At 42.7% G+C, this 26,212-nt stretch overlaps 1 protein-coding gene across 1 annotated transcript in view; it reads left to right on the top strand.

The window, feature by feature from the left end:
- LOC121565923 (nectin-3-like protein) overlaps nt 1-26,212 on the top strand; it is a 59,713-nt gene that overhangs the window by 25,877 nt on the left and 7,624 nt on the right. Inside the window, exons 3-7 of the mRNA XM_041876261.2 lie at nt 13,080-13,427; nt 20,997-21,181; nt 21,361-21,475; nt 24,510-24,627; nt 24,886-25,037. Coding sequence (XP_041732195.2) covers nt 13,080-13,427; nt 20,997-21,181; nt 21,361-21,475; nt 24,510-24,627; nt 24,886-25,037 — 918 coding nt within the window. The remainder of the gene's footprint in view (nt 1-13,079; nt 13,428-20,996; nt 21,182-21,360; nt 21,476-24,509; nt 24,628-24,885; nt 25,038-26,212) is intronic.

The following is a 26,212-nucleotide window of genomic DNA, read 5'->3' as shown; positions in this document are numbered from 1 at the left end:
AGACATTAAGTTTTTGGTTGTAATTGTAATGTTGCAGGGTGGCCAACCATCCTCCAGGAGATTCCAGGAGAGCTACTGGGGGTGCAGGCTTTTGCTCCAGCCCTGCTCCAACACACTACATTGTAAAAAATCAGCTGCTCAACAGGACCTTGATAAGCTGACTCTGGTGTGTTTGAGCATGGTTGGAGCAAAAGCCTTCACACCCAGTAGCTCTCCAGTTGGAGGGTTGATGGACCACGTGTTTTATACAGTAGCCTATCAGTGCAGTATTTTACTTTGTGCGGGGTTAAGTGCCTTCCTTCTTCAAGGCCACAACGGCAGGAGATACAGTATTGGGCTCCCGAGTGACACAGTGGTCTAAGACACTGCATCTCAGTGCTTGAGGCATCGCTACAGACCCCCTGGTTCTATTCCAGGCTGTATCACAACCGGCCGTGATTGGGAATCCCATAGGGCGGCGCACAATTGGCCCAGCGTCGTCCGGGTTTGGCCGGTGTAGGCCGTCATTGTAAATAAGAATTTGTTCTTAACTGACTTGCCTAGTTAAATAAAGGTAAAAATAAATAATACATGGGATCACAGACCAACAGCCTTCCCTTGTCAATAACAGTGATAATAAGGAATGCTATTTTGTGAAGTGGTTCTTTGAGTCATTACACTAAACATCTGACCATTTAATTTTTGGGGAAACAAGTGACTTGAGCTTTCGGACAAGTAAAAAATCAGTCCTACTTGTCCAAAGGACAAGTGGCTAAAAAAGTTAATGTCAAGCCCTGCAACACTACTGCACCACACTTGGCCACTCCTGTCTCAAACTGATCTATGCCGAATAATGGACTATAAAATATCAAAAAACAAGTATCTGTAGCTGGCTAGGCCTTGTCAGTTTTTTTCTCTGACTGAATTTAGTTTGAAAGAATAACATTACCAGACAAATGGCTCTCAATGGTAGGCTTGGGCAGTATCCAGATTTTGATATTGTCAAACCGTCCTTGTCTTCTCCAGGGATTTACGGTATTACCAGATTTACGGTATTAGCACACAAGGGGGTGATAAAAACGCAAGAAAAGCCCATTGGGTGTCTTACCAGAATGCAAACAAATTTAGCACAAACTAATTGCGAAATCACATTGATGCTATTAGCTAAATGCTAACGAGCGAAAACGAACATAAACTACTTGCAAAGACAGGTAAATCTAGCTCATAAAGTTAGACAAGCATAGCTAGTAGCTACCGAATGTCATTTTCGGTGAGTATGGATATTTACAAGCGAAGGTAAACGAGAGGAATTGTGCAAATGAACGAAGTTGTGATGCATGCTTTTCTGAAGGAAGAGCAGCATGTGAACACGGAGCAGAGGGGAGAAGAACGGAGGAGAAAAAAACGCTAATCGGAAGCACAGGGAACAAATGGCAGCTGTACAGACAACCCATCCAGAGCTCTTTGACTTCTGGCAGAAAGACATTATAAGATATCTCATGGCAAACATTTAGTAGTGAATTGCATACAAGTATAACTTTATCACCTCGTGCGCCGCACTCCAGAGACATGCCGATAGATATAGAACGTTATGGACTCACCAGCTCCCGCCATCTCCCGTTGTGCTATTTACAAACAAACACGTGACTGGCTCAACTGTTCTGGAGAACTATGGTAAGCTTCATAATGTGACAGGTGAAATTAAGAACGCAATCTGCTTTATCTCCTCTAACGTATTGCACAAGTTGACAGTTTTGACGGTATTGAAAAACCATCCCGTTGCTTTTTCCAAATACACCGAGATACGGGATATACGGTATACCGCCCAAGCCTACTCAATGGCCATTGAGTCTCCTGAGTGTGCAATATTTTAAGAGGCACGGATTACAAAGAAAGCCGACGACAGTAAACCACCCTTAGAGATAAGTGATTATCTCCCACTTTTCTGCCTCTCATTTCATGGAGAGACTTGAGGGTGGTGGAAACTTCAGTTAAAGGTTTTCCCAAAAGCATGTCAGCCATTTAGGCAGATTCTAAGTGTAAACGTCATTCCACCTCTTGAGTCGTGTAGATGAGCAATGGGAACAGTTTGCTTCACACTCATGCCCTGACAACAGTGCATTGATGTCCCAATTTTAGAATGTACATCGTTCTACCTTATCTTTCCAACAGTATGCTAATTGTTTGTTTTAAACAAATGTTTTCCTGTATTGTCCCATTTCCTTCCTTTCCCAAGTTTGTGGAAACAAATTCTTTACCTTCACATCAATAAATAATCGTGACTGTTTGTGACCGCCTGGTGTTTCAGCACTAGGTCTAGTGTAGGGCCTATGTCTGGGGGACATGAACAATTATAGGAAAATGATAGAATGACGGAAACAAGATAAAGGGTGAATTTGATGATTTTTGAAAAGCTGCCACAGTGGTAAATGTTAGACAACTGTCTGCCAATTCTGTACTCTTAAGAATTGAGTGAGTATACGGGAAAGCTTCTCAGAGCTAGTGATTAATTGTGAGAGCTCTGTGCCTTGGTTAATAACTCACTGCCAGACAGAAGGTGTCCGGTTGTGGAAGCTATTTATTTGTTAGTAGAGCATTCTCAGTTCTCACATTCTTTGTCTGAATTCATTCATTCATCTGTCTCTGTCATTTGAGCTAACCTATTGGGGAAAAAAAGCTACTTTGGGGGGAATAAAAAATACACATTTTTTTGTTACTAGTGGGCCTTCACTAAACTGTCTTGCATTTCATCATACCCTCCCTCACAGGTTAATGTGAGTGAAGGGAGCGCTCAACTTGAGTACTCCCCTACCCTGCTCTCCCTTTCATCCTCTCCAGTCATCTCTCAGGGAGTGTGAAGTGTGAAGTGTGTGTGTGTGTGTGTGTGTGTGTGTGTGTGTGTGTGTGTGTGTGTGTGTGTATACAGATTCTTGGGAGGACAAATTCAATCAGGACCGTAGAGCAGCTCAGCTCAATGGCTGCTAATTGTTGTTCTTAAATCAATGACCCTCTCCATGTGTCAGTCTCTATTAGCGCGGGTTATTCATCAGTAATGTGAGGACGCGTCTCACAAAGGAAACAAAGTGGGGGTAAGCATAGAATTAGGAATTAGAATACTAGAATGGACATGAACCTTCTTATGATCGGATAAAGGTCAACCATTTTGGTCAGGGAGTTGGCATACATTTGTCCCGGCAAAACTGGCCTACCTTTGTCCCGGCTTGCATGATGGTAACCAGGTTAGACTTAAAAGGAGAATCAGGCAGAGCACTACCTTCCAAGGGCTCAACTTGTGTTCACCCCTCCACTCTCTTGTAGAGCTTGTACCACCAGCTTGAATAACCTGTTAACGCATCATAAAATGTATGCAGGCCTACAGCATGTTCTAACATCAAACTGGTAAACATCACAATTGTCTTCCTGTATTGCTGTACTCATCATCACAATGTGTTCTAAATGCAAATCATATTGGATGATTTAACGACACAAGTTATAAGTTCTTCTTTCTTTCTTTCTTTCTTTCTTTCTTTCTTTCTTTCTTTCTTTCTTTCTTTCTTTCTTTCTTTCTTTCTTTCTTTCTTTCTTTCTTTCTTTCTTTTTTCTCTTTCTTTCTTCTTCCTCTTTCCTTTTTCTTTCTTTCTTTCTTTCTTTCTTTCTTTCTTTCTTTCTTTCTTTCTTTCTTTCTTTCTTTCTTTCTTTCTTTCTTTCTTTCTTTCTTTCTTTCTTTCTTTCTTTCTTTCTTTCTTTCTTTCTTTCTTTCTTTCTTTCTTTCTTTCTTTCTTTCTTTCTTTCTTTCTTCTTTCTTTCTTTCTTTCTTTCTTTCTTTCTTTCTTTCTTTCTTTCTTTCTTTCTTTCTTTCTTTCTTTCTTTCTTTCTTTCTTTCTTTCTTTCTTTCTTTCTTTCTTTCTTTCTTTCTCTTCTTTCTTTCTTTCTTTCTTTCTTTCTTTCTTTCTTTCTTTCTTTCTTTCTTTCTTTCTTTCTTTCTTTCTTTCTTTCTTTCTTTCTTTCTTTCTTTCTTTCTTTCTTTCTTTCTTTCTTTCTTTCTTTCTTTCTTTCTTTCTTTCTTTCTTTCTTTCTTTCTTTCTTTCTTTCTTTCTTTCTTTCTTTCTTTCTTTCTTTCTTTCTTTCTTTCTTTCTTTCTTTCTTTCTTTCTTTCTTTCTTTCTTTCTTTCTTTCTTTCTTTCTTTCTTTCTTTCTTTCTTTCTTTCTTTCTTTCTTTCTTTCTTTCTTTCTTTCTTTCTTTCTTTCTTTCTTTCTTTCTTTCTTTCTTTCTTTCTTTCTTTCTTTCTTTCTTTCTTTCTTTCTTTCTTTCTTTCTTTCTTTCTTTCTTTCTTTCTTTCTTTCTTTCTTTCTTTCTTTCTTTCTTTCTTTCTTTCTTTCTTTCTTTCTTTCTTTCTTTCTTTCTTTCTTTCTTTCTTTCTTTCTTTCTTTCTTTCTTTCTTTCTTTCTTTCTTTCTTTCTTTCTTTCTTTCTTTCTTTCTTTCTTTCTTTCTTTCTCCTCACATTACACATTAGTTCTGTTTAGTTTTTGTACTAATCACACTCCACAGATCTTATTTGTCTGCATTCCTCAACTGCGAGGTCTTTAGATCTAGTTCTGTCCTGCGTGAGTGTTACTTGACATGCTAATCGATTCATGGAGTTTTCCCACATCTACGTGGTGTGTTTATCCCATTGCTCATGTTTGTACTGTAGCTTTGGGTCTTTATGTCTGTGCAGTCTCTCTTCCTTCCTCCAGACCAGACTGTGGAGAGGAGAGGACTATAACCCAGGGAACATGCAGGTTCTTTGGGGAAGTTCAGGGCCGAGGCCGGGTCAACTCTGGGGGGATGGGTGGGGGATTTTGGCTCATCAAGTGGCCAGTGTGGAATGTTTGAGTCGGTTGCCAAGCAAACTGGAAGGTTTTGATTTACCATTACAGCATCTTCGTTCAGAGCAGCTTGTCACAATTAATGGCGTCAGGAGGGAGAGAAACAAACAGAAAGCGTGCTTCAAAGGGCCAGCATAGCATATCCTTTTCATGAGTTCATTACTGCCCTGCCTGATGGGTTCTCAGGGTTTCCATCCAAATAGGGACCTAATATACATTTTAGTTCTGCTTCCTCTGTCTTTGTAATCTCCTGTCTTTAGTAGGCGTTGGCTATTCTCTGAGAGTCCTCATAACATGTTAGTTGTCATAACAATCATCAATTGATTGTTTGGGCCTCTTTCCCTTAGTCATCTTATTCATTTGATGCCAGCACTACTACCATGCATGAAGGCTTCAGTGTTTCCCCTAGTCTTTTTCCTTGGTCGGGCAAATTCAGGGCTGTAAACTCCAAAACATTCCATTGAAACCAATAGACACCACATAATTTAGGAGGGGGGCAACAGAGCTAGGTGATTTATTCTCGTCCTACGTTAAGGAACAGGATAATCAAAAACAAGATAAAAATTGGTGAGATGCAGTAAAATATCAACTGTAAGTAAGGCATAACAACATAGGCCTAGGAATAAAGAGCATGGCTTTGTTTGAGTGAGTTCTGAAATGAAAAGTAGCTTACTTCTCCTAGAATAGAAGAGTGAACAGATTGTGTATTTTATAGAGAGGCAGTGGATTGGACTGAGACAATGGATGCGTCCCCAAATGGCTCCCTATATAGTGCCCCTATGGGCCCTGGTCAAAAGTAGTGCACTACATAGGCCATAGGGTGCCATTTGGGACGTAGACCATCTTGCAGCCTACAGTGGCTCTACTCTAGTCCGGTCCAGAGGGATGCCTCAGTGTTTTTAAAGGTTCTCTCCCTCCCTGGTGGAACAGCATGCCTTGTTTTGTTTAACGCCCTGTTCCCATTTACTTACCTCCAGTTTTTTCAGATTCCATTTCATAGTTGTATTATTTGTTTTGATTGCGGGCCTAGAGCTGTTCTACATGTACAGTACGTTTTGAGCCAGGGACTCCGGTTGTGTCCCAAATGGCACCCTATTCACTATATAGTGCAGGGCCCATAGGGCTCTTGTCAAAACTAAAGTAGTGCACTATAAATGGGATAGGGTACCATTTTGGAGACAGCCTAGCCGGCCACACTCTCCTGGCTGTAGTATAGGTGTCCCAGGCAGAAGCCATCTGTCTCACTCCTCTCCTGTGGTGGTGGGAGGAGGGTGGTAGGCGCAGCACTAAACCCTCCCCTCCCTCCTAAATGCTGTTCTGTAAAACAAACATAGATGGAGTCTAGTTTCCCTGTGTGCTTTGACAGGCCTAGACCCAGAGGCTGAAACCCACAAACACACTGCCTTGATGGTTGCTTGGACTACGGGGGCGTCCCAAATGTCACATTTTCCCTATATAGGGCTCTGGTCAAAAGTAGTGCACTATATAGGGATTTGAATTGGGTACCATTTCAGAGGCAGTCCCAGAGGCAGACAGACACATAGCCTAGCTATGTATGTCAGAATGGTGGCACTGTGTGGCAGGTACAGTATGTGGAGCATGCTGCTAGCAGAGCGGAGTGGCCCAGTCCCAGTCAGTCTGGGACTTGTGTCATGCCTGTGCCTGGATCAACATGCCTGTCACACATGCCAAGCATGTCACAGAAAAAGCTGTATGTTTGGATGAGTTTATTTTTATTACCCTCCTGTCCTCCTGTCTGTGTTGACTGATGTATTCCTATGTTACAGTAGCTTGTGTTTTCATGATTATGTATAGCTCTTGCTCGTGTGTGTGAGTCGTGTGTGCGAGCGTGCCTGTGTCTGTGTGACATTGTTATGGTAGGTAGGCCAGTAGAAGCACATGGCGGGACCCAGGGATAGTCAGAGTGCAGCAACAGCTGCTCAGTGTTCTGAGTGGAGTGGAGACTGGCTGCATAGCATACACTGACCCTGACACTCAACCACACCAATACACACAGAGGGTACTGTGACAGCATGGCACGCTGACACTAAACAAACAAAGCACAACACAACTCAATACGGTGCAATACACACACAACTATTTGGCCATGGAAAACTCTTACAAACCCCCCACCAGCTAGGCTTGCTATATGATTCACATATCTTCTACCTAAACAAAATGCCTGAATCATACATAGATTCTCAGATTGCTCACACACTCACCCCCAGTTTCTATAGTGGAAAGAGAGTGTGTGTGCATGTGTGTTTGTGCATGTGCGTGTACTAGGGCTGACCCCATTTAGTCGACTGGTCAATTGTTTGGTCAATAGGCAATTGGTCGACCGAGATTTCTTTAGTCGAGCAGTAGCAAAAAATTAATAAATCATGGTGTACAAGACACCTGTCTGATTCGTGCCTGTCTGAGTGGTCTGATCCATTGTGGAGGCCGTGGGGATGGCATAGTCCATCAGTCTAAGACATGTGCTACTGAAATTGTATATGGTTAGGCTATATTATGTAAAAACAATGGTGCAACACAAATAAAAAATAATATACAAATGCGGTTTCTCCCGCGTTGGATAGTGGTCACTGTCCGCGGTTGTTTAAGATAATGGCACTGGAGGAGATGGCTGCAGTTTTACCGGCTCCTAACCAATTGTGCTATTGTGTGTGTTTTTTTTGCATTATTTGTAACTTATTTTGTACATAATGTTTCTGCAACCGTCTCGATTACTCACCTCGTACTGGACAAAGATGTATTCTTTTACGAGTCGGGCGCGAAGGATTTACTTCAGACACCCGACAAGGCCCAAATTCGCAGGAGTAAGAGACAGAGATATTGGGGACGTAGGTCGGGGTGCCTTGTAAGGATCCGGCAGCGAGTGGGTAATCTGCCTCTACCATCAGTCCTATTAGCCAACGTACAATCATTGGATAACAAAATAGATGAGCTACGATCACGAATATCCTACCAACGGGACATTAAAAACTGTAATAACTTATGTTTCACGAGTCGTGGCTGAACGACGACATTGATAACATACAGCTGGCGGGGTTTACGCTGCATCGGCAAGATAGAACAGCTGTCTTCGGTAAGACAAAGGGTGGCGGTCTGTGTATATTTGTAAACAACAGTTGGTGCACGAAATCTAATATTAAGGAAGTCTCAAGGTTTTGCTCGCCTGAGGTAGAGTATCTCATGATAAGCTATGGACCACACTATTTACCAAGAGAGTTTTCATCTATATTTTTCATAGCTGTCTATTTACCACCACAAACCGATGCTGGCACTAAGACTGCACTCAATGCAACAAATATTGTGGTTAAACTAAAATATACTAATTCTGCAGCGATACGCCATCCCATCTGGTTTGGGATTAGTAGGACTATCATTTGTTTTTCAACAAGACAATGACCCAACACACCTCCAGGCTGTGTAAGGGCTATTTTACCAAGAAGGAGAGTGATGGAGTGCTGCATCAGATGACCTGGCCTCCACAATCCCCCGACCTCAACCCAATTGAGATGGTTTGGGATGAGTCGGAAGGCAGAGTGAAGGAAAAGCAGCCAACAAGTGCTAAGCATATGTGGGAACTCCTTCAAGACTGTTGGAAAAGCATTCCAGGTGAAGCTGGTTGAGAGAATGCCAAGAGTGTGCAAAGCTGTCATCAAGGCAAAAGGTGGCTATTTAAAGAATCTCAAATATAAAATATATTTTGATTTGTTTAACACTTTTTGGTTACTACATGATTCCAAATGTGTTATTTCATAGTTTTGATGTCTTCACTATTATTCTAGAATGTAAAAAATAGTAAAAATAAAGAAAAACCCTTGAATGAGTAGCTGTGTCCAAACTTTTGACTGGTAGTGTATATCTACAGAAATAAGACAGATCCTGCTTCTGTTGCCTGTTTGAGTGTTTGTTTAATACCCTACTGATTCTGTGAGCGCCAAGTTTTTAATCTTTGTTATGCTGTAATAAAGACTTTACACTTTTCTTTTTGTTAGACCAGCTTCTCTGGTATTATTTATAATTAATTTAGTGTTTACACTTTTCCAAATTGTCAGAAAAATTATATTTATAATAATAATAACCCTCCTTTTCCCTTGATCTCCTTATTGTTATTATTATTATTATGATCATCATTATAATAATGTCATTATCATTAGTAGGCTTAGTATAGCAGCCTTGTATAACCACCATTGAGCTCTAGGCCTAAGAGCGCATCCTTTTTAGTCTTAATACGTAACTTACTTAGGCCTATATTTTCAATACTAATATAGGCTACTGTATCAATCAACCATTTATTAGTTCAATGTCTTCACATAACATAAGAGTCATTCATGATTTGAAATGCAATCAAGCATTTTAGTTTTAAAATGAATAAAGTGACCATTGAATAATTAGCATAAACAAAAAATAGGCCAAAAACGTTAAATTAAGAAATGTCATTCATAAATGAATGCGACTGTTTTTAGTGTTTGCTGTAATAAAGGCTGTACAAAAAAACCTTACAACAGACTCTCTGGTACGCTTATAATTTATTTAGTGTTGTTTACATTGTTCCAAATGGTCAGAGAAATTATATTGTAATCTCACAGCACCTGTTTGGCACACATAATATGCACGCAACTCTTGCTCCTTGCCTTCTTTATCTTGATCTCCAGTATTTTCCACAACTAGTCAAACGTATTCCACACATCTGACTTCCCCTTTACCTCCTGAGCAAACAGTAAACCTTCCCCCATTTCGAGTTTATTTGTCACGTCCTCTGCATCCATATTGCTGTCACATGTGTTGCTGTGTTCAGATTATTATTTTTTTTTGTCATTTAGCAGACGCTCTTATCCAGAGCGACTTACAGGAGCAATTAGGGTTAAGTGCCTTGCTCAAGGGCACATCGACAGATTTTTCACCTAGTCAGCTCGGGGATTAGAACCAGCGACCTGTTTGTTTGTTATAATCAATTTAGTGATGTGATTATGATATGCTATACAGTGCATTCGGAAAGTATTCAGACCCCTTTTTCCACATTTTGTTACGCTAAAGCCTTATTCTAAAATTGATTAAATAAAAAGAAATCCTCATCAATCTACACACAATATCCCGTAATGACAAAGCGAAAAAAGGTTTTTAGAAATGTTTGCAAATGTATTAAAAATAAAAAACAGAAATACCTTATTTACATAAGTATTCAGACCCTTTGCTATGAGACTTGAAAATTGAGCTCAGGTGCATCCTGTTTCCATTGATCATCCTTGAGATGTTTCTACAACTTGATTGGAGTCCACGTCGAGGGAAAGATGAACGGAGTAAAGTACAGAGAGATCCTTGATGAAAACCTGCTCCAGAGCGCTCAGAACCTCAGACTAGGGTGAAGGTTCACCTTCCAACAGGACAACGACCGTAAGCACACAGCCAAGACAACGCAGGAGTGGCTTCGGGACAAGTCTCTGAATGTCCTTGAGTGGACCAGCCAGAGCCCAGACTTGAACCTGATCAAACATATCTGTAGAGACTTGTCTAGATCTGTAGCGACGCTCCCCATCCAACCTGACAGAGCTTGAGAGGATCTGCAGAGAAGAATGGGAGAAACCAAGCTTGTAGCGTAATCACTGCCAACGGTGCTTCTGAGTAAAGGGTCTGAATACTTATGTAAATCTGATATTTCTGTTTTTGCTTTGTCAGTATGGGGTATTGTGTGTAGACTGATGAGCAAAACATTTTTGGGATCCATTTTAGAATAAGGCTGTAAATTAGCAAAATGTGGAAAAAGTCAAGGGGTCTGACTACTTTCTGAATGTACTGTATGTTGCAGCTTCAGCAACACAGACAGCGCAATACACAATCCTGAGTGGCGCAGTGGTCTAAGGCACTGCATCGCAGTGCTAACTGTGCCACTAGAGATCCTGGTTCGAATCCAGGCTCTGTCGCAGCCGGCCGCGACCGGGAGACTCATGGGCGGCGCACAATTGGCCCAGCGTCGTCCAGGGTAGGGGAGGGAATGGCCGGCAGGGATGTAGCTCAGTTGATAGAGCATGGCGTTTGCAATGCCAGGGTTGTGGGTTCGATTCCCACGGGGGGCCAGTATATATAAAAAAAATATGTATTCACTAACTGTAAGTCGCTCTGGATAAGAGCATCTGCTAAATGACTAAAATGTAAATGTTCTGTCGTGGTCGCTGCAGAAGGGAGGAGAGAGCGCGCCAAAGGGTGCTAGTCACAGTCACTCGCTGTCTTTTTCTTTAACACAGCACAGCAAGTCTGAGCCGGGCCCGGCACAATCAAATCAATTGCGGTCCAACTCCCTCTAGTAATTTGTGTGTCTTAATTTTTTCATCAAACTGTTTGCTTAAAGCATCAGACAAGCTCAGTGCATTTCAATGATTTGATTAAAACACATAGGATGTGTCTATTTTTGGGAAAATACACGTTTTAAAAAATTTTGACCAATCGATTGGTCGAAAGAACAGACGAATTTTGGTCGACCAAGATTTGTTTTAGTCTGGGACAGCCCTAGTGTGTGTGTGTGTGTGTGTGTGTGTGCACTTGATCCCTGAAATTACAGGGGAGGCTAGGGAGCAGGGATAGCCTATATTCCCTCTTAGCCAGGATAGCGTAGCTGTGGTTTACCACTCATATTCATGCCAAGGACCCTAAAGCACCAGCCAGTAGGCCACGTTTATTAGCTTACTCAACACACGTTGGTAGGTGGAAATTTAGATCTCCCAAATATAACTTTTAAATTGCGTTAAGAAAAGTCAGACCTTACACTGAATGTTTTGAATGGCATTCAGTTCATGTAAAAACATGAAGGCTAGTGCAAGATTTACAATGAGGGGTGCCCTCACCAATTAAATCTAGACGTATGAACTTAATGTTTAAATATATACAGTATGTGGGTATCAATGACTCATTGGTGTTATTATGTTTAGAGACATTTGACTCTGGTCTTTCTTTGTTGGAATATATTTTGCCCATGACTCTAGACATAGGACTAACCTGTAATTTTAAGATTTATTTTAAGTTCAAATTCATTTCCCTCAAGTTGTAGGCTAGTGAATCATTCAGAGTTTGCTGCCTGTGGTGTTTTTAAATGTTACGGTAGGCATGTATTGCTACATTTCTTAAATGGTTAGTCTAGCTAGTTATTGCAAACATCCAGCACGAGGTGTTAGGCCTAATAGGAAGTAGGTCTACTGTATAAGCCTCGTCCGAGTCAGAATAGCCCATAGGGCAGGAGGCGCCTACCGGTGTCCTGTTTCTGTAGCGTGAGGCAGCTTGATGTATAAGTACACCCCCTAGACACCCCCTAGCGGGGGAGGAGTAGAGGAGTAGAGGGACACAATACTGTTGAATCATGTTAGGCTTCATTGCCTCATTTCCGTCCATTGAAGCGGCTGATTCCCCGACAGCATTGTGCCATAATCATGTGCTCACTGCTCATCCTCTCTCCTCCATTGGCTTTCTGCACCTTTTCTCAATCACAGCATCCGAACTAGCCAGCCAGCCCCTATGAAAAACCCACATTTTACTGAAAATAGCTCCCAACATGCATAGACATGAAAGGGGCTTTTAAAAACAGGAAAAAAACATCAAAAAGCTTTTTCTGTTTAATCTCCTTCCAGAAAGGTTTTTTTCTTTTATAATGCTTTTACTTTATATGGCAAGGTACTCTAACAATTAGCAGCAGTGACAGTGAGGACGTCCTGTGGTGAACAGGAGGGAGGCTGAATGTCTGTTGCTGTGTGTTGCTCATTAGGAGTGAACACACACTGAGGGGTTCCAGACCCAGACACATCTCCCTGCTAAACCCCATCATAAAGCTAAAAGCCCAGCCCTTACTACACAGTTGAAATACCATCTTAATATCACAAACATACAGCATGACTAGTTGTTCAAGAAAGAAGTCCGGTCAGCCCATTCCCATGGGAAGAGTAACGTGAGAGGGAAGTGACGTGATACAGTATGTTTCATAATGTAGGCCTACCTCATCAAGGCGGTTTGGTTTCTATGGTTTGGAAGGGGCTGTCGTTTCTGAATAAAAGCATGAAAGAGGAATAAAAAAAGTTGAATACATGTTGAAAAGAAGCCCATGTTGTTCTCCTTTTTGACTGAGGTTCAGTCCTGATTACAGTCTTTCTTTTTACGACTGTTCTCAACATGGATCTCTCCTGTAACTGTGTCTATATCTAACTGACTGTGTCCCTCCCCTTCCCCCTGTCTATAGGTGTGAGCAGTAATGAGGTGCTGGTCCCAGAGAGGGTGAGTGCTGTGCTGGGGAAGAACATTACACTGGGCTGCAGGGTGGAGGTCGGCACCAACCTCAGCCTCACCCAGAGCTCCTGGGAGCGTCGCCTGCCCTCAGGCACCATCACCCTGGCCGTCTTCAACCCCCAGTTTGGCATCTCCATCTCCCCAGACTATGCCAGGCGCCTGTCCTTCCTGAACCCCTCCGTGCACGATGCCACCGTCGTCCTGGAAGGCGTGGGTTTTCAGGACATCGGGTCTTACACATGTAAAGTGGCGACTTTCCCGCTGGGCAACACGCAGGCATCCACCACTGTCAATATACTAGGTACATGGAACTCTTAGACTGCGTCGGCCTTGGTCAAGTTACCTAATTCCCTCTATAGTGCACTACTTTTGACCAGGGCCCGCATAGGGCTCTGGTCAAAAGTAGTGCACTATAGAGGAAATAGGGTGCCATTTGGGACACAGTCACTCTGCGTCCAGCATGAAGAAACCGTTACTTTTTGTACTGTAGAAGCGTACAGCACCAGCTCCATTTTACCTGAATGTCCTTTCTCAGAAAGTGTTCTCACTGTCCCCATGAATAAAGGAGGGCAATTCAGACTTGTCCTTGATAAATATTCATACAGCTAGCCTTATTGCTGTAGGAGCCAAATGCCACATAGATTTACTGACTTAATATAAACAAATCCACACGTAAAGGTTCCAACTCGTATGGACACATTATAAAGTAGCACCTTACTGAGAGTGGAAAGTAAAGTTTAAGGATTGTTGTGCGGTCAGCATGTGTTTCCACCCCTATAATGGTTGATTGGATTGTGGACGGTGATGAAAGCTGCAGCCAGCCAGGCTTCATGTGTTTCTCTCCTGAGGCTTAGTCCCAAATAGCACCCTATGCCCTATGTAGTGCACTACTTTTGACTGGTGAAAGTAGTGTACAATATAGGGAATAGGTTGCCATTTGAGACTCAGCCTCAGGCTGGCTCTGATGACTAATGAGGGCTACATTAAGTGCTGCTGTGACAGGAGGCTGCCTGCCTCGACTCAGTGTCTGGGCCTCCACAGCCTTCCATTAGCCTGCATCTCCTTTTGACCAGGGACCATGGGGAATAGTGTCATTTGGGATGCAGCCTGGGCTTCCACCCGCCTTCCTTTACTCTGTGTTGTTGTTTATTAGGGATGTTTTATTTCTTAACACTGTGAGTGGGTACACTCCGCTTCTGAGAATAATCACTGATATAAAAACCAAAAGCTCATAGCAGAAAAAAAAAGTGCTTCCCTTTCAACAACTGTTGTAAGAATGTAATAGTCTGGGACAGATATGAATCTTATAAGAAGAGTACAGTGTACATTCAGGTAATGAAATCCTCTCTCTCTCTCTCTCTCTCTCTCTCTCTCTCTCTCTCTCTCTCTCTCTCTCTCTCTCTCTCTCTCTCTCTCTCTCTCTCTCTCTCTCTCTCTCTCTCTCTCTCTCTCACCCCCTTCCTCCTAACCTTACAAAAGGCACAGGGTTACATTTTAATGGTAAGAGGATCTTTGCTACGTGAGCCCCCACCTGTAAACAATAGCAAAGGAATAATACACCACCACCAAAACTCTGAGAATTAGAATGACCTTTTGTTTGGTATTGTTATTGCTGACAAGGAAGTGAGAAACCTTCTGCAGTTTTCTAAGAAACAGAGTTTCTGCTAAGACTTCTAAGAGAAAACAAGACAACACTTAAAAAAGCTGCATTAATGAAGATGTCAACTGATGCTACTAGGCCTGACATTGCGGCAAACTCCACAGTCTGGCCCAGTTCCACTTTCACTTTCTGAGTTATTATATCTACTCAGGCCCAGATCTCTCTGCATGGCTCACTGATAGCATGTTTTACTGTCCATGACATGCATTTGATGTGGAGCAATAACATCTTCTCTTTTCAGCTGAGTCATAAAAACTAAAGAGAACATAACATAACCTCGCAGCAGTGCAGTGCCATGGCAAGACTTGTTCACTTGTTGTGGGTCTAATTCAATTTGAATGTTTTATTGTTAGAAGTTGTTTCATTAGATAATCTAAATATCCATTCTCTAGGATTTACTTGATCATCCAATGAGCCCCATAAATGCAGTGATTGGTGATAATTGTAATTATTTTAAAGTGTACTGATTGATACGTCAAAACTGTGGAGATACTGCATGGTTTGACCACTGGCCTTACAGTTCAACTGTAGTCCTGGTTGGCTGGCTTTGTCAGCTGCGCTCAAAGGGCTGGGCGAAATGGCCAAAATATCATATCACTGTATAAAAAATACAAAAAGTACAGTTTGACGGTATTTTATGTTTTTGAATAATAAAAGTTCTACATTTGCTTTGAGTAGTGCGTGACCCTAGGGTGACAGCACATATATTCTAAGTGATTTCAATGGGTCTTTCTCCATTCTGATTTGTTTTACACTGTTCAATTCAACCAAAAATAATTTTCAGCATTTTCATCAATTTCTGCATTTCCTGCACTCATTTGAGATCATTTCAACACTTCCATGTAGTGCTGCACGGTATGGGCAAACAATCTAGGCCTTATTTTTAACCAAATGTTGCAATTGTGATTTGACTTGCGATTTAGAGCAAAACAATTCGGTGAACTGTTGGAATCATGAAAATTGAATGATTATTCTAATTCTATAATTATAATATAATAGTGGGCACTTTGAATACAGTGTTGTTTGACATGACACCGAATGAAAATGCCAGGGAGGAGTTATTGTGACAGGGTAGGAACCAAAGTGTTGATAAGTGTTTCCTAGGGGACCCTATAATCTCTGGCTACATTGAATGTTTTCTCTTAGCTACTCCATGCAGCCCAAAGTGGGTGGTAAACACCATCTAATGCACACAAAAAAAATTACACTTCCCCCTGATTTGGTTACAGCTACTTCATGTAGCTAAGATATTCATGCTTCGCGTATTCCTCTTTGATTTAGAAGATACTGTTGCACAAACAACATGCTGATTTAGGTCTACACCATCACTGGTATTATCAGGCTGTATCACTACTTATGTTTGCTCTGACTCATTACATTTATTAGCTAGCTAGACCACTAACTAGCTATTAGCATTAGTGGCTAACAAGATTTCGGCCCAACTTGCTAAGAACAGACAATCTAGCTGTTTGCAGATGTAAGAAACACAAACTAATAGTGTAATTATAGATTTTTATTAAGAAGCAAAGTGAAAACAGCATAGTTTTCATGAACTTTGTTGCATGTGCTGCATTGACCATGCAGACTGAACACAAGCGTCTGTCTCGTGTTCGAGGATCAACAAATGCGCTCCTTGAGTGACGGGGCGGGGCTAGGTCTGTGTGGAAAGCGGCATGGAGCGAGAGAGCAGAGAGAGATGACTCGAGTAGCGAAGTAAACTATAAAAATGGATGTTACACACTGTGTATCACATTCAAATACTGTTATAGAAGGTAAAATTAAAACCCAAACTTGTCCATGCATTAATTCCAGTATATCGTAAAATAAGTTATACAGCCCAGCCCGAGGTGCTCATCAGAGCCTAGCGGAGCCGGGCAGTGTGTGGGTGGGACGGGGCCAACACAGCTCCCACTGCCTGCTCTCTGCTTGTCTGATGGGAAATCATTACCCTCTGCACTCAACGGGATAGATCTGACCCACCTCCTTCCCCGACAGCCTCTTCAAATTAGCACGTCCCCCTGATTTGGTTACACTGGAGGGAAGTGGGCTATGTGGTGCCAGGATGCCCCCTTAACACAACAGAGCTACTGTGTGCGCTCAGTCAGTGGGGTGGGGAGGGGGGAAGTGTTGATTAGATGAGGGTGTGGGGGCACAATGTGAGCAAGTTGACTGAGACGGCTGCCCGAAGCACGGGCGTAGGAGACACGGGTATATTTTTAGAAGAGGGAGTCTCTAGGGTGTCGTTCCACTGTGAGGAGGGATACGGCAGATGTCTTGGGGCGATGGCCTTGTCTGGAGGATCTGTGTGTGTGCCTCACATGCCACACTGTCACTGTGAAACGAAGTCCAGCAGCTGTTAGTGCCATGCCCTCTGCGAGGAGAGGAGGCAGAGAAGGATACCACGGACGGAGAGAGAGGGGGAAGGAGAAATGGACATGGCAAAGAGAGAGAGCAGGGTGGGGGAGGTTCAGTAGCCTGACAACTCGCACTAAATTATTCTGCTGCTCTGTCATTCACTACAAACTTTAGTCTGAGACTACCATCATTGAAGTTGTTTGTGGTGACAAGGGGCAGGAGGGGCGTTGTACAAAATAAGTTGTCTCTAACCAATCGGAGTATCAAAGCCAATGGCACATTTTCTAACCACTGCTTTACCCACGTGTGTTCTGGCTCTGGCCAAACCCATCGGTTTCTGGACCAATCAGACTGGCCCAAATGTGTTCGCATTCGGTGAAGGGTCGGGGAGGTACTCAGATCCAGACTCCTTGCGGATTAGAAACTAACGTCTGCGGGCGTGGCGTAGCGTTTGGCCGGAGCAAGGAGTCTGGGTAGCCAGGCAAGAGATTCAGATGAGTAATGATGGAAAAGAAAGGCAGCCTGACTGCTCCCTGAATCATAGATTTAACCACTAGAGCCAATTTGTGAAGTGGAGTAGTGCTTTCCAGCCTCTCTCCCTCTCCCTCGCCTTCCTCTCCTGAACCTGTGGAATTGCGCTAATGCATTTCCACAAAATACACAACATGCGCAGCATCAGTTTAGCAGAAAATGTAATAGCACATTATCCAAACAGGTTGACGCATGAAAGCCTTTAGTCTAGCATATTTATTTCACACAAAGTCAACATACAGTTGAAGTCTGAAGTTTACATACACTTAGGTTGGAGCCATTAAAACTCATTTTTCAACCACTCCACAAATGTCTTGTTAACAAACTATAGTTTTGGCAAGTCGGTTAGGTCATCTACTTTGTGAATGACACAAGTAATTTTTCCAACAATTGTTTACAGACATATTATTTCACTTATAATTCACTGTATCACAATTCCAGTGGGTCAGAAGTTTACATACACTAAGTTGACTGTGCCTTTAAACAGCTTGGAAAATTCCAGAAAATTATGTCATGGGTTAAGAAGCTTCTGATAGGCTAATTGACATCATTTGAGTCAATTGGAGGTGTACCTGTGGATGTATTTCAAGGCCTACCTTCAAACTCAGTGCCTCTTTGCTTGAGATAATGGGAAAATCAAATGAAATCAGCCAAGACCTCAGAAAATAAATTGTAGACCTCCACAAGTCTGGTTCATCCTTGGGAGCAATTTCCAAATGCCTGAAGGTACCACATTCATCTGTACAAACAATAGTACGCAAGTATAAACACCATGGGACCACGCAGCCGTCATACCGCTCAGGAAGGAGACGCGTTCTGTCTCCTAGAGATGAACGTACTTTGTTGCGAAAAGTGCAAATCAATCCCAGAACAACAACAAAGGACCTTGTGAAGATGCTGGAGGAAACGGGTACAAAAGTATCTATATCCACAGTAAAACGAGTCCTATATCGACATAACCTGAAAGGCCGCTCAGCAAGGAAGAAGCCACTGCTCCAAAACCGCCATAAAAAAGCCAGACTATGGTTTGCAACTGCACATGGGGACAAAGATCTTACTTTTTGGAGAAATGTCCTCTGGTCTGATGAAACAAAAATAGAACTGTTTGGCCATAATGACCATCGTTATGTTTGGAGGAAAAAGGTGGTGCTTGCAAGCCGAAGAACACCATCCCAACCGTGAAGCACGGGGGTGGCAGCATCATGCTGTGGGGGTGCTTTACTGCAGGAGGGACTGGTGCACTTCACAAAATAGATGGCATCACGAGGAAGGAAAATTATGTGGATATATTGAAGCAACATCTCAAGACATCAGTCAGGAAGTTAAAGCTTGATCGCAAATGGGTCTTCCAAATGGACAATGACCCCAAGCATACTTCCAAAGTTGTGGCAAAATGGCTTAAGGACAACAAAGTCAAGGTATTGCACACAAAGCCCTGACCTCAATCCTATAGAAAATTTGTGGGCAGAACTGAAAAAGCGTGTGCGAGCAAGGAGTCCTACAAACCTGACTCCGTTACACCAGCTCTGTCAGGAGGAATGGGCCAAAATTCACCCAATTTATTGTGGGAAGCTTGTGGAAGACTACCCGAAACGTTTGACCCAAGTTAAACAATTTAAAGTCAATGCTACCAAATACTAATTGAGTGTATGTAAACTTCTGACCCACTGGGAATGTGATGAAATAAATAAAAGCTGAAATAAATCATTCTCTCTACTATTATTCTGACATTTCACATTCTTAAAATAAAGTGGTGATCCTAACTCACCTAAAACAGGGAATTTTTACTAGGATTAAATGTCAGGAATTGTAAAAAACTGAGTTTAAATGTATTTGGCTAAGGTGTATGTTAACTTCCGACTTCAACTGTATCTTAAGTATGATGTCTAGAACAGTGAAAGTAGTGCTCTGTGGAACAGGTAGAGTGCTATGTTACAGCGGTCACTTTCCGTTCACATGGATCTGTTTATGCTGCTCTATTGAGAGAAATCTGTGTCACGACTGATGTCTCAACCCACAGTAACGCCGAGTCCTCACAGGAAGCCAGTGTAACATAACACTAGCTCTAAAGCACTGAATAGCAGCACACATTAACAGCAACCCAACTCCCCAGCTCAGGACAACACACAATGAAACTCAAATCAAATTTATTTGGGGGGGGGCAATGCAAACTTGGCGCTCCAGTACCGCTTGCAATGCGGTAGCAAAAATAAAAAATAAAGCTTAGCATCTGCTTCATCTGACAACTTTTTAATTAACCGAATCACTGGTTCTTCCTTCTTTAGTTTTAGCTTGTAAGCAGGAATCAGGAGAATATAATTATGGTCAGATTTGCCAAATGGAGGGCGAGGGAGAGCTTTGTACACGTCTCTGTGTGTGGAGTAAAGGTAGTCTAGAGTTTTTTCCCCTCTGGTTGCACATTTAACATGCTGGTAGGAATTAGGTAAAACTGATTTAAGTCCCTGGCCACTAGGAGCGCCGCCTCTGGATGAGCGTTTTCCTGTTTGCTTATGGCCGTATACAGTTAATTGAGTGCGGTCTTAGTGCCAGCATCTGCTATCTGTATAATCATCAACTAGATTTTGCCAAATATAGGACACACACAACAGCACTGAGTATTATGTCTGACATTGCTCTGTGTTAAACTGTTTTTCTAAGTCATTATGAACCATATTAGCAGGCCATGAGTAGTAGGAGCAGTTTGAAAGTACAGCATTTACAACACAAAATCCATTGTTTAGGTTTAGGAGGAAGATAATATAATTCAAACAGCTTTATGGAGATGCTCCAAAAGTCAATGTTCCTTTCACAAACATCTCTCACAGACATCTCCATCTCCAGCACAATAACAATAAAAAGAGTTGAGTTCCCTTCAAAGTGCTCATATAGTATCAGATTGCTTGGCTCATCAATTTTAAATAGATATCTGTGAAATGCAGGAAATCAATATACTGTGTCTGGCAGCAGAGTGTATGAATGTACCGTGGCCACTTCCTCCTGTCTGTCCATATCCCTGTCCCTGTTTTATGATGCAAATTATTTATTCATCTTCATATACAAAATATCAATACTCATTTTGTAATCTATTCTCCATTCTGTTTTGTCATCTCTCTGCCCCTTTTCTCTCTTGCTCGTTTTCCTTCTCTCCTTCTGTCTCTCTGTCTCCCCCTTTTCCTCTCTCTCCCACTCCATCTCTCTCTCTCCCACTCCATCTCTCTCTCTCAATGTTTTTTGTCTGTATGTACAGTATATTTTCTATGTTGCTAAATGAATTGCCTCATTGGGAACATTCTAGTTGTATAATCTTATCTCTCTCTCCCCTAGTGGAGCCCAAGGTCTACGTCTCTGCCGGCTCTACGGCCCTGGTGGATGGTGGTAATGAATCGGTGGCGGCCACCTGCATAGCGGAGCGCGGCCGGCCTGCAGCCGAGGTGTCCTGGGAGACTGAGCTGTTTGGCCGCTCTGAGGTCCAGACGCAGGACGAGCCCAACGGAACCTCCACCACGCAGGTACAAACAGAACAGAGCTACTGCTTTGACATCACACCACAGTATCACAGTACTGTGTTTCAAACGGCAACCTATTCCCTATATAGTGCACTACATTTGACTAAGGCCAGTTAGACTAACACTCTTTAAACATGCTTAAATATTTACACGTCTAACAACATGTCGCCTCCACCACCCAGGTGCGCTATGTGTTGGAGCCACGGAGACACTCCCAGGGCCACACCCTCACCTGCGTGGTGCGCCACCCGGCCCTGCAGACTGAGTTCAGGATACCCTACGTGCTCAATGTGCAGTGTGAGTGTTGGGGGGGGACCAGGCGGACAAGACAGCAGAGCAGTAGGGTCATTGAAATAGAACAACTAGATCACCTTTTACGTGATTACTACAGTGCCTTCGTAAAGTATTTAGACCCCTTGACTTTTTCCACATTTTGTTATGTTACAGCCTTATTCTAAAATGGATTAAATAGAAATGTTCCCTCATCAATCTACACACAATACCCCATAATGACAAAGCGAAAACAGGTTTTTAGAAATGTTAGCAAATGTATTAAAAATTAAAAACAGATTATTTACATAAGTATTCTCAGACCCTTTGCTATGAGACTCGAAATTGAGCTGTTTCCATTGATCATCCTTGAGATGTTTCTCCAACCTTTGATTGGAGTCCACCTGTGGTACATTCTATTGATTGGACATGATTTGGAAAGGCATACACCTGTCTATATAAGGTCCCACTGTTGACAGTGCATGTCAGAGCAAAAACCAAGCCATGAGGTTGAAGGAATTGTCCGTAGAGCTCCGAGACAGGATTGTGTCGAGGCACAGATCTGGGGAAGGGTACCAAAAATGTCTGCAGCATTGAAGGTCCCCAAAAAGACAGTGGCCTCCATCATTCTTAAATGGAATAAGTTTGGAACCACCAAACTCTTCCTAGAGCTGGCCGCCCGGCCAAACTGAGCAATCGGGGAAGAAGGGTCTTGGTCAGGGAGGTGACCAAGAGCTCGATGGTCACTCTGACAGTGCTCCAGAGTTCCTCTGTGGAGATGGGAGAACCTTCCAGAAGGACAACCATCTCTACAGCACTCCACCAATCAGGCCTTTATGGTTGAGTGGCCAGACGGAAGCCACTCCTCAGTAAAAGGCACATGACAGCCCGCTTGGAGTTTGCCAAAAGGCACCTAAAGGACTCTGACCATGAGAAACAAGATTCTCTGGTCTGGTAAAACCAGGATTTAAGTCTTTCTGGAGGAAACTTGGGACCATCCCTAATGTGAAGGATGGTGGTGGCAGCATCATGCTGTAGGGATGTTTTTCAGCGGCAGGGACTGGGAGACTAGTCCGGATCGAGGGAAAGGTTAACGGAGTAAAGTACAGAGAGATCCTTGATGAAAACCTGCTCCAGAGCACTCAGGACCTCAGACTGGGGCGAAGGTTCACCTTCCAACAGGACAACGACCCTAAGCACACAGCCAAGACAACGCAGGAGTGGCTTCGGAACAAGTCTCAATGTCCTTGAGTGGCCCAGCCAGAGCCCAGACTTGAACCCCATCGAACATCTCTGGAGAGACCTGAAAATAGCTGTGCAGCGACACTACCCATCCAACCTAACAGAGCTTGAGAGGATCTGCAGAGAAGAATGGGAGAAACTCCCCAAATACAGGTGTGCCAAGCTTGTAGCGTCATACCCAAGAAGACTCGAGGCTGTAATTGCTGTCAAAGTTGCTTCAGCAAAGTACTGAGTAAAGGGTCTGAATACTTATGTAAATGTCATATTTCCATTTTGTATTTTTAATACATTTGCAAAAATGTCTAAAAACCTGTTTTTGCTTTGTCATTATGGGGTATTGTGTGTAGATTGATGAGGATTGTTTTTTAAAATCCATTTTAGAATAAGGCTGTAATGTAACAAAATGTGTAAAAAGTCAAGGGCTCTGAATACTTTCCGAATGCACTGTATATAGAGCTGTGGGCCACCATGACAAGGAGAGAGGTAGCTAGCTATCTTTATGTTCTGTTTGTGGGGGGTTGCTGTGCTGATAGGTGGACTTTATGGTAGAATATTTGTCTTGTCTCAGTTGTCTGTCAGAGACAGCTGCTGCTCATGTTATTTCAGCATGCACTCTCTGACTACATAAAGATTTAGACAACTGCCTCATGTATCAGTGAAGGGCTGCTGTCTGTATCTGATATATAACCTATCATGTTGATAGACTGATTTACAGTGCAGTATGCTCAGAGACCGGACCGACTCCCCATCTTCCCTATTTTGCTCTTAAAAGGGCCATTAAAGAGTCATCTTAATTTTATAATCATTGATGCATGCTTCCTTGGCAAGCTGAACTGATGAATAGTGGATAGTATCTGTTTGGACTATGTGAGTGCAGGTTAATGAAGGCGTTTTATGAAATATTGATCAAGCCTCAGCAGTTGCAGCAGGGGGAAGAGGGGTGGGGCAGAAGGGTGGAGATGCAGAAAGCCAAGGTTAATACAGGAAGAGAAAGACTTTGGAACTCAATAAATCATGTCAAATGCAGAGGCTGGGGATTTTAAGTGCCAGAGAAGCACAATTTCCCCTCAAACAAAGTGCAAAGGTCAACATGACGCACTGATAACATCTTGTTCCCTGCCCGGCTGTGTACTGTAATACGTTTTGCCTGCTCACTCTCCAGAGAAATCAAAAGGGGGAAATTGGATACCAGAGTCATTGTTTACTACAGTTATTACAGTACAGTCAGTGGTATCTGTAATACCTCTGGTAGGCTTCTCTATGTTCTGTTTGTGTCTGGTGGTGAGCTGCTGGAGAGAGTGGATTATTACCCCTACATCTCCTCGCTATGACCTGTCTGATGTAGCCTCTCTCTCTCTCTCTCTCTCTCTCTCTCTCTCTCTCTCGCTCTCTCTCTCTCTCTCTTTCTAGGCTTCACACAGCCAACAAAACCTCTGTGCTGTAGAATCCTTTGCCACTGCTTTTTCATTTTGATTATCACTTGTTTTGTTCTTCTATTGCTTGGGGAAAGCTAATTTGTCATCACTGTATTGCTAGGGGTCACATTGGCCATTGTGTACAATGTACATTGCACTCTAGGGCATTTTCTTTTTTTTAAATCAATCTCTTGTTTTGTATAGAACGAATATTCTTGGCCAGTTGTGTTATTAAAGGATCCTGATCATAATGTATCTTGTACAATAGGCCTACATGGTATGTACCCTAGTCTACTTTATTACAAAGTAGCTAAGTAACAAATAATTATAATAAGTAATTATAATAGGATTGTAGAATAAAGAATCAAAGCATTATTTTCATCGATATTGTGCTTCTTTTCCAGTTGCTCCTGAGGTGACGGTGGTGGGATATGACCAGAACTGGTTTGTTGGTCAGGACAATGTGAAGCTGGACTGTGGAGCCAAAGCCAACCCACCTGCCCACCATTTCTCCTGGACCAGGTCAGGGTCCACTAGCTAGCAGCTTTCCAACTCACTACACCCCACAACATGCTATACACTGGCCACGTCACAAATAGCACCCCATTCCCTATGTAGTTTGCTACTTTTGACCAGAGCCCATAGGGCTCTGGACAAAAGTAGTGCACTATAATGAGAATAGGGTGCCATTTCGGACGTACCACTACTGTGATTATTGCTGGCTAGTAATATCCAGATGTTTGTATCCCTGTGTTTATATATGATCTCCTTTCTTAACAGGTTGGATGGGCCGATGCCTGACGGTGTGGATATAGTGAACAACACTTTTAGTTTCACTCGTCCTCTGGAGAGAAATGACTCTGGACTGTACAGGTGTGAGGTGTCCAATGACATCGGTCCACGCAGTCAGGACGTTCACGTCTGGATACAAGGTGAGAGAGTATGGCCTTGGTTAAACCCTTCAAGCCCACCATGAGTTAAAACAGAGCCTGTCTCCATTTGCACACATTCCAGACACCAGAGGCGAAAAGAGCAACATAAACACACAGTATCAGCACCAAAGGTTCAGACTGTTGTGGTTTTGGCAACATTAGATATCTGTGATAAGAGAGTGAGTGTTTCACCCAGTTTGTTTTTGGGAACACAGTATGCACTAATATGCAACCATACAGTGAGGGAAAAAAGTATTTGATCCCCTGCTGATTTTGTACGTTTGCCCACTGACCAAGAAATGATCAGTCTATCATTTTAATGGTAGGTTTATTTGAACAGTGAGAGACAGAATAACAACAAAGAAATCCAGAAAAACGCATGTCAAAAATGTTATAGATTGATTTGCATTTTAATGAGGGAAATAAGTATTTGATCCCCTCTCAATCAGAAAGATTTCTGGCTCCCAGGTGTCTTTTATACAGGTAATGAGCTGAGATTAGGAGCACACTCTTAAAGGGAGTGCTCCTAATCTCAGCTTGTTACCTGTATAATAAACACCTGTCCACAGAAGCAATCAATCAATCAGATTCCAAACTCTCCACCATGGCCAAGACCAAAGAGCTCTCCAAGGATGTCAGGGACAAGATTGTAGACCTACACAAGGCTGGAATGGGCTACAAGACCATCGCCAAGCAGCTTGGTGAGAAGGTGACAACAGTCGGTGCGATTATTCGCAAATGGAAGAAACACAAAAGCACTGTCAATCTCCCTCGGCCTGGGGCTCCATGCAAGATCTCACCTCGTGGAGTTCCAATGATCATGAGAACGTGAGGAATCAGCCCAGAACTACACGGGAGGATCTTGTCAATGATCTCAAGGCAGCTGGGACCATAGTCACCAAGAAAACAATTGGTAACACACTACGCCGTGAAGGACTGAAATCCTGCAGCGCCCGCAAGGTCCCCCTGCTCAAGAAAGCACATATACAGGCCCGTCTGAAGTTTACCAATGAACATCTGAATGATTCAGAGGAGAACTGGGTGAAAGTGTTGTTGTCAGATGAGACCAAAATCGAGCTCTTTGGCATCAACTCAACTCGCCGTGTTTGGAGGAGGAGAAATGCTGCCTATGACCCCAAGAACACCATCCCCACCGTCAAACATGGAGGTAGAAA

This window comes from Coregonus clupeaformis, unplaced genomic scaffold (genome assembly GCF_020615455.1).
Source record: "Coregonus clupeaformis isolate EN_2021a unplaced genomic scaffold, ASM2061545v1 scaf0035, whole genome shotgun sequence".
Classification (NCBI taxonomy): Eukaryota; Metazoa; Chordata; class Actinopteri; order Salmoniformes; family Salmonidae; genus Coregonus; species Coregonus clupeaformis.
This window is presented reverse-complemented; position numbering and strand designations above follow the sequence as displayed.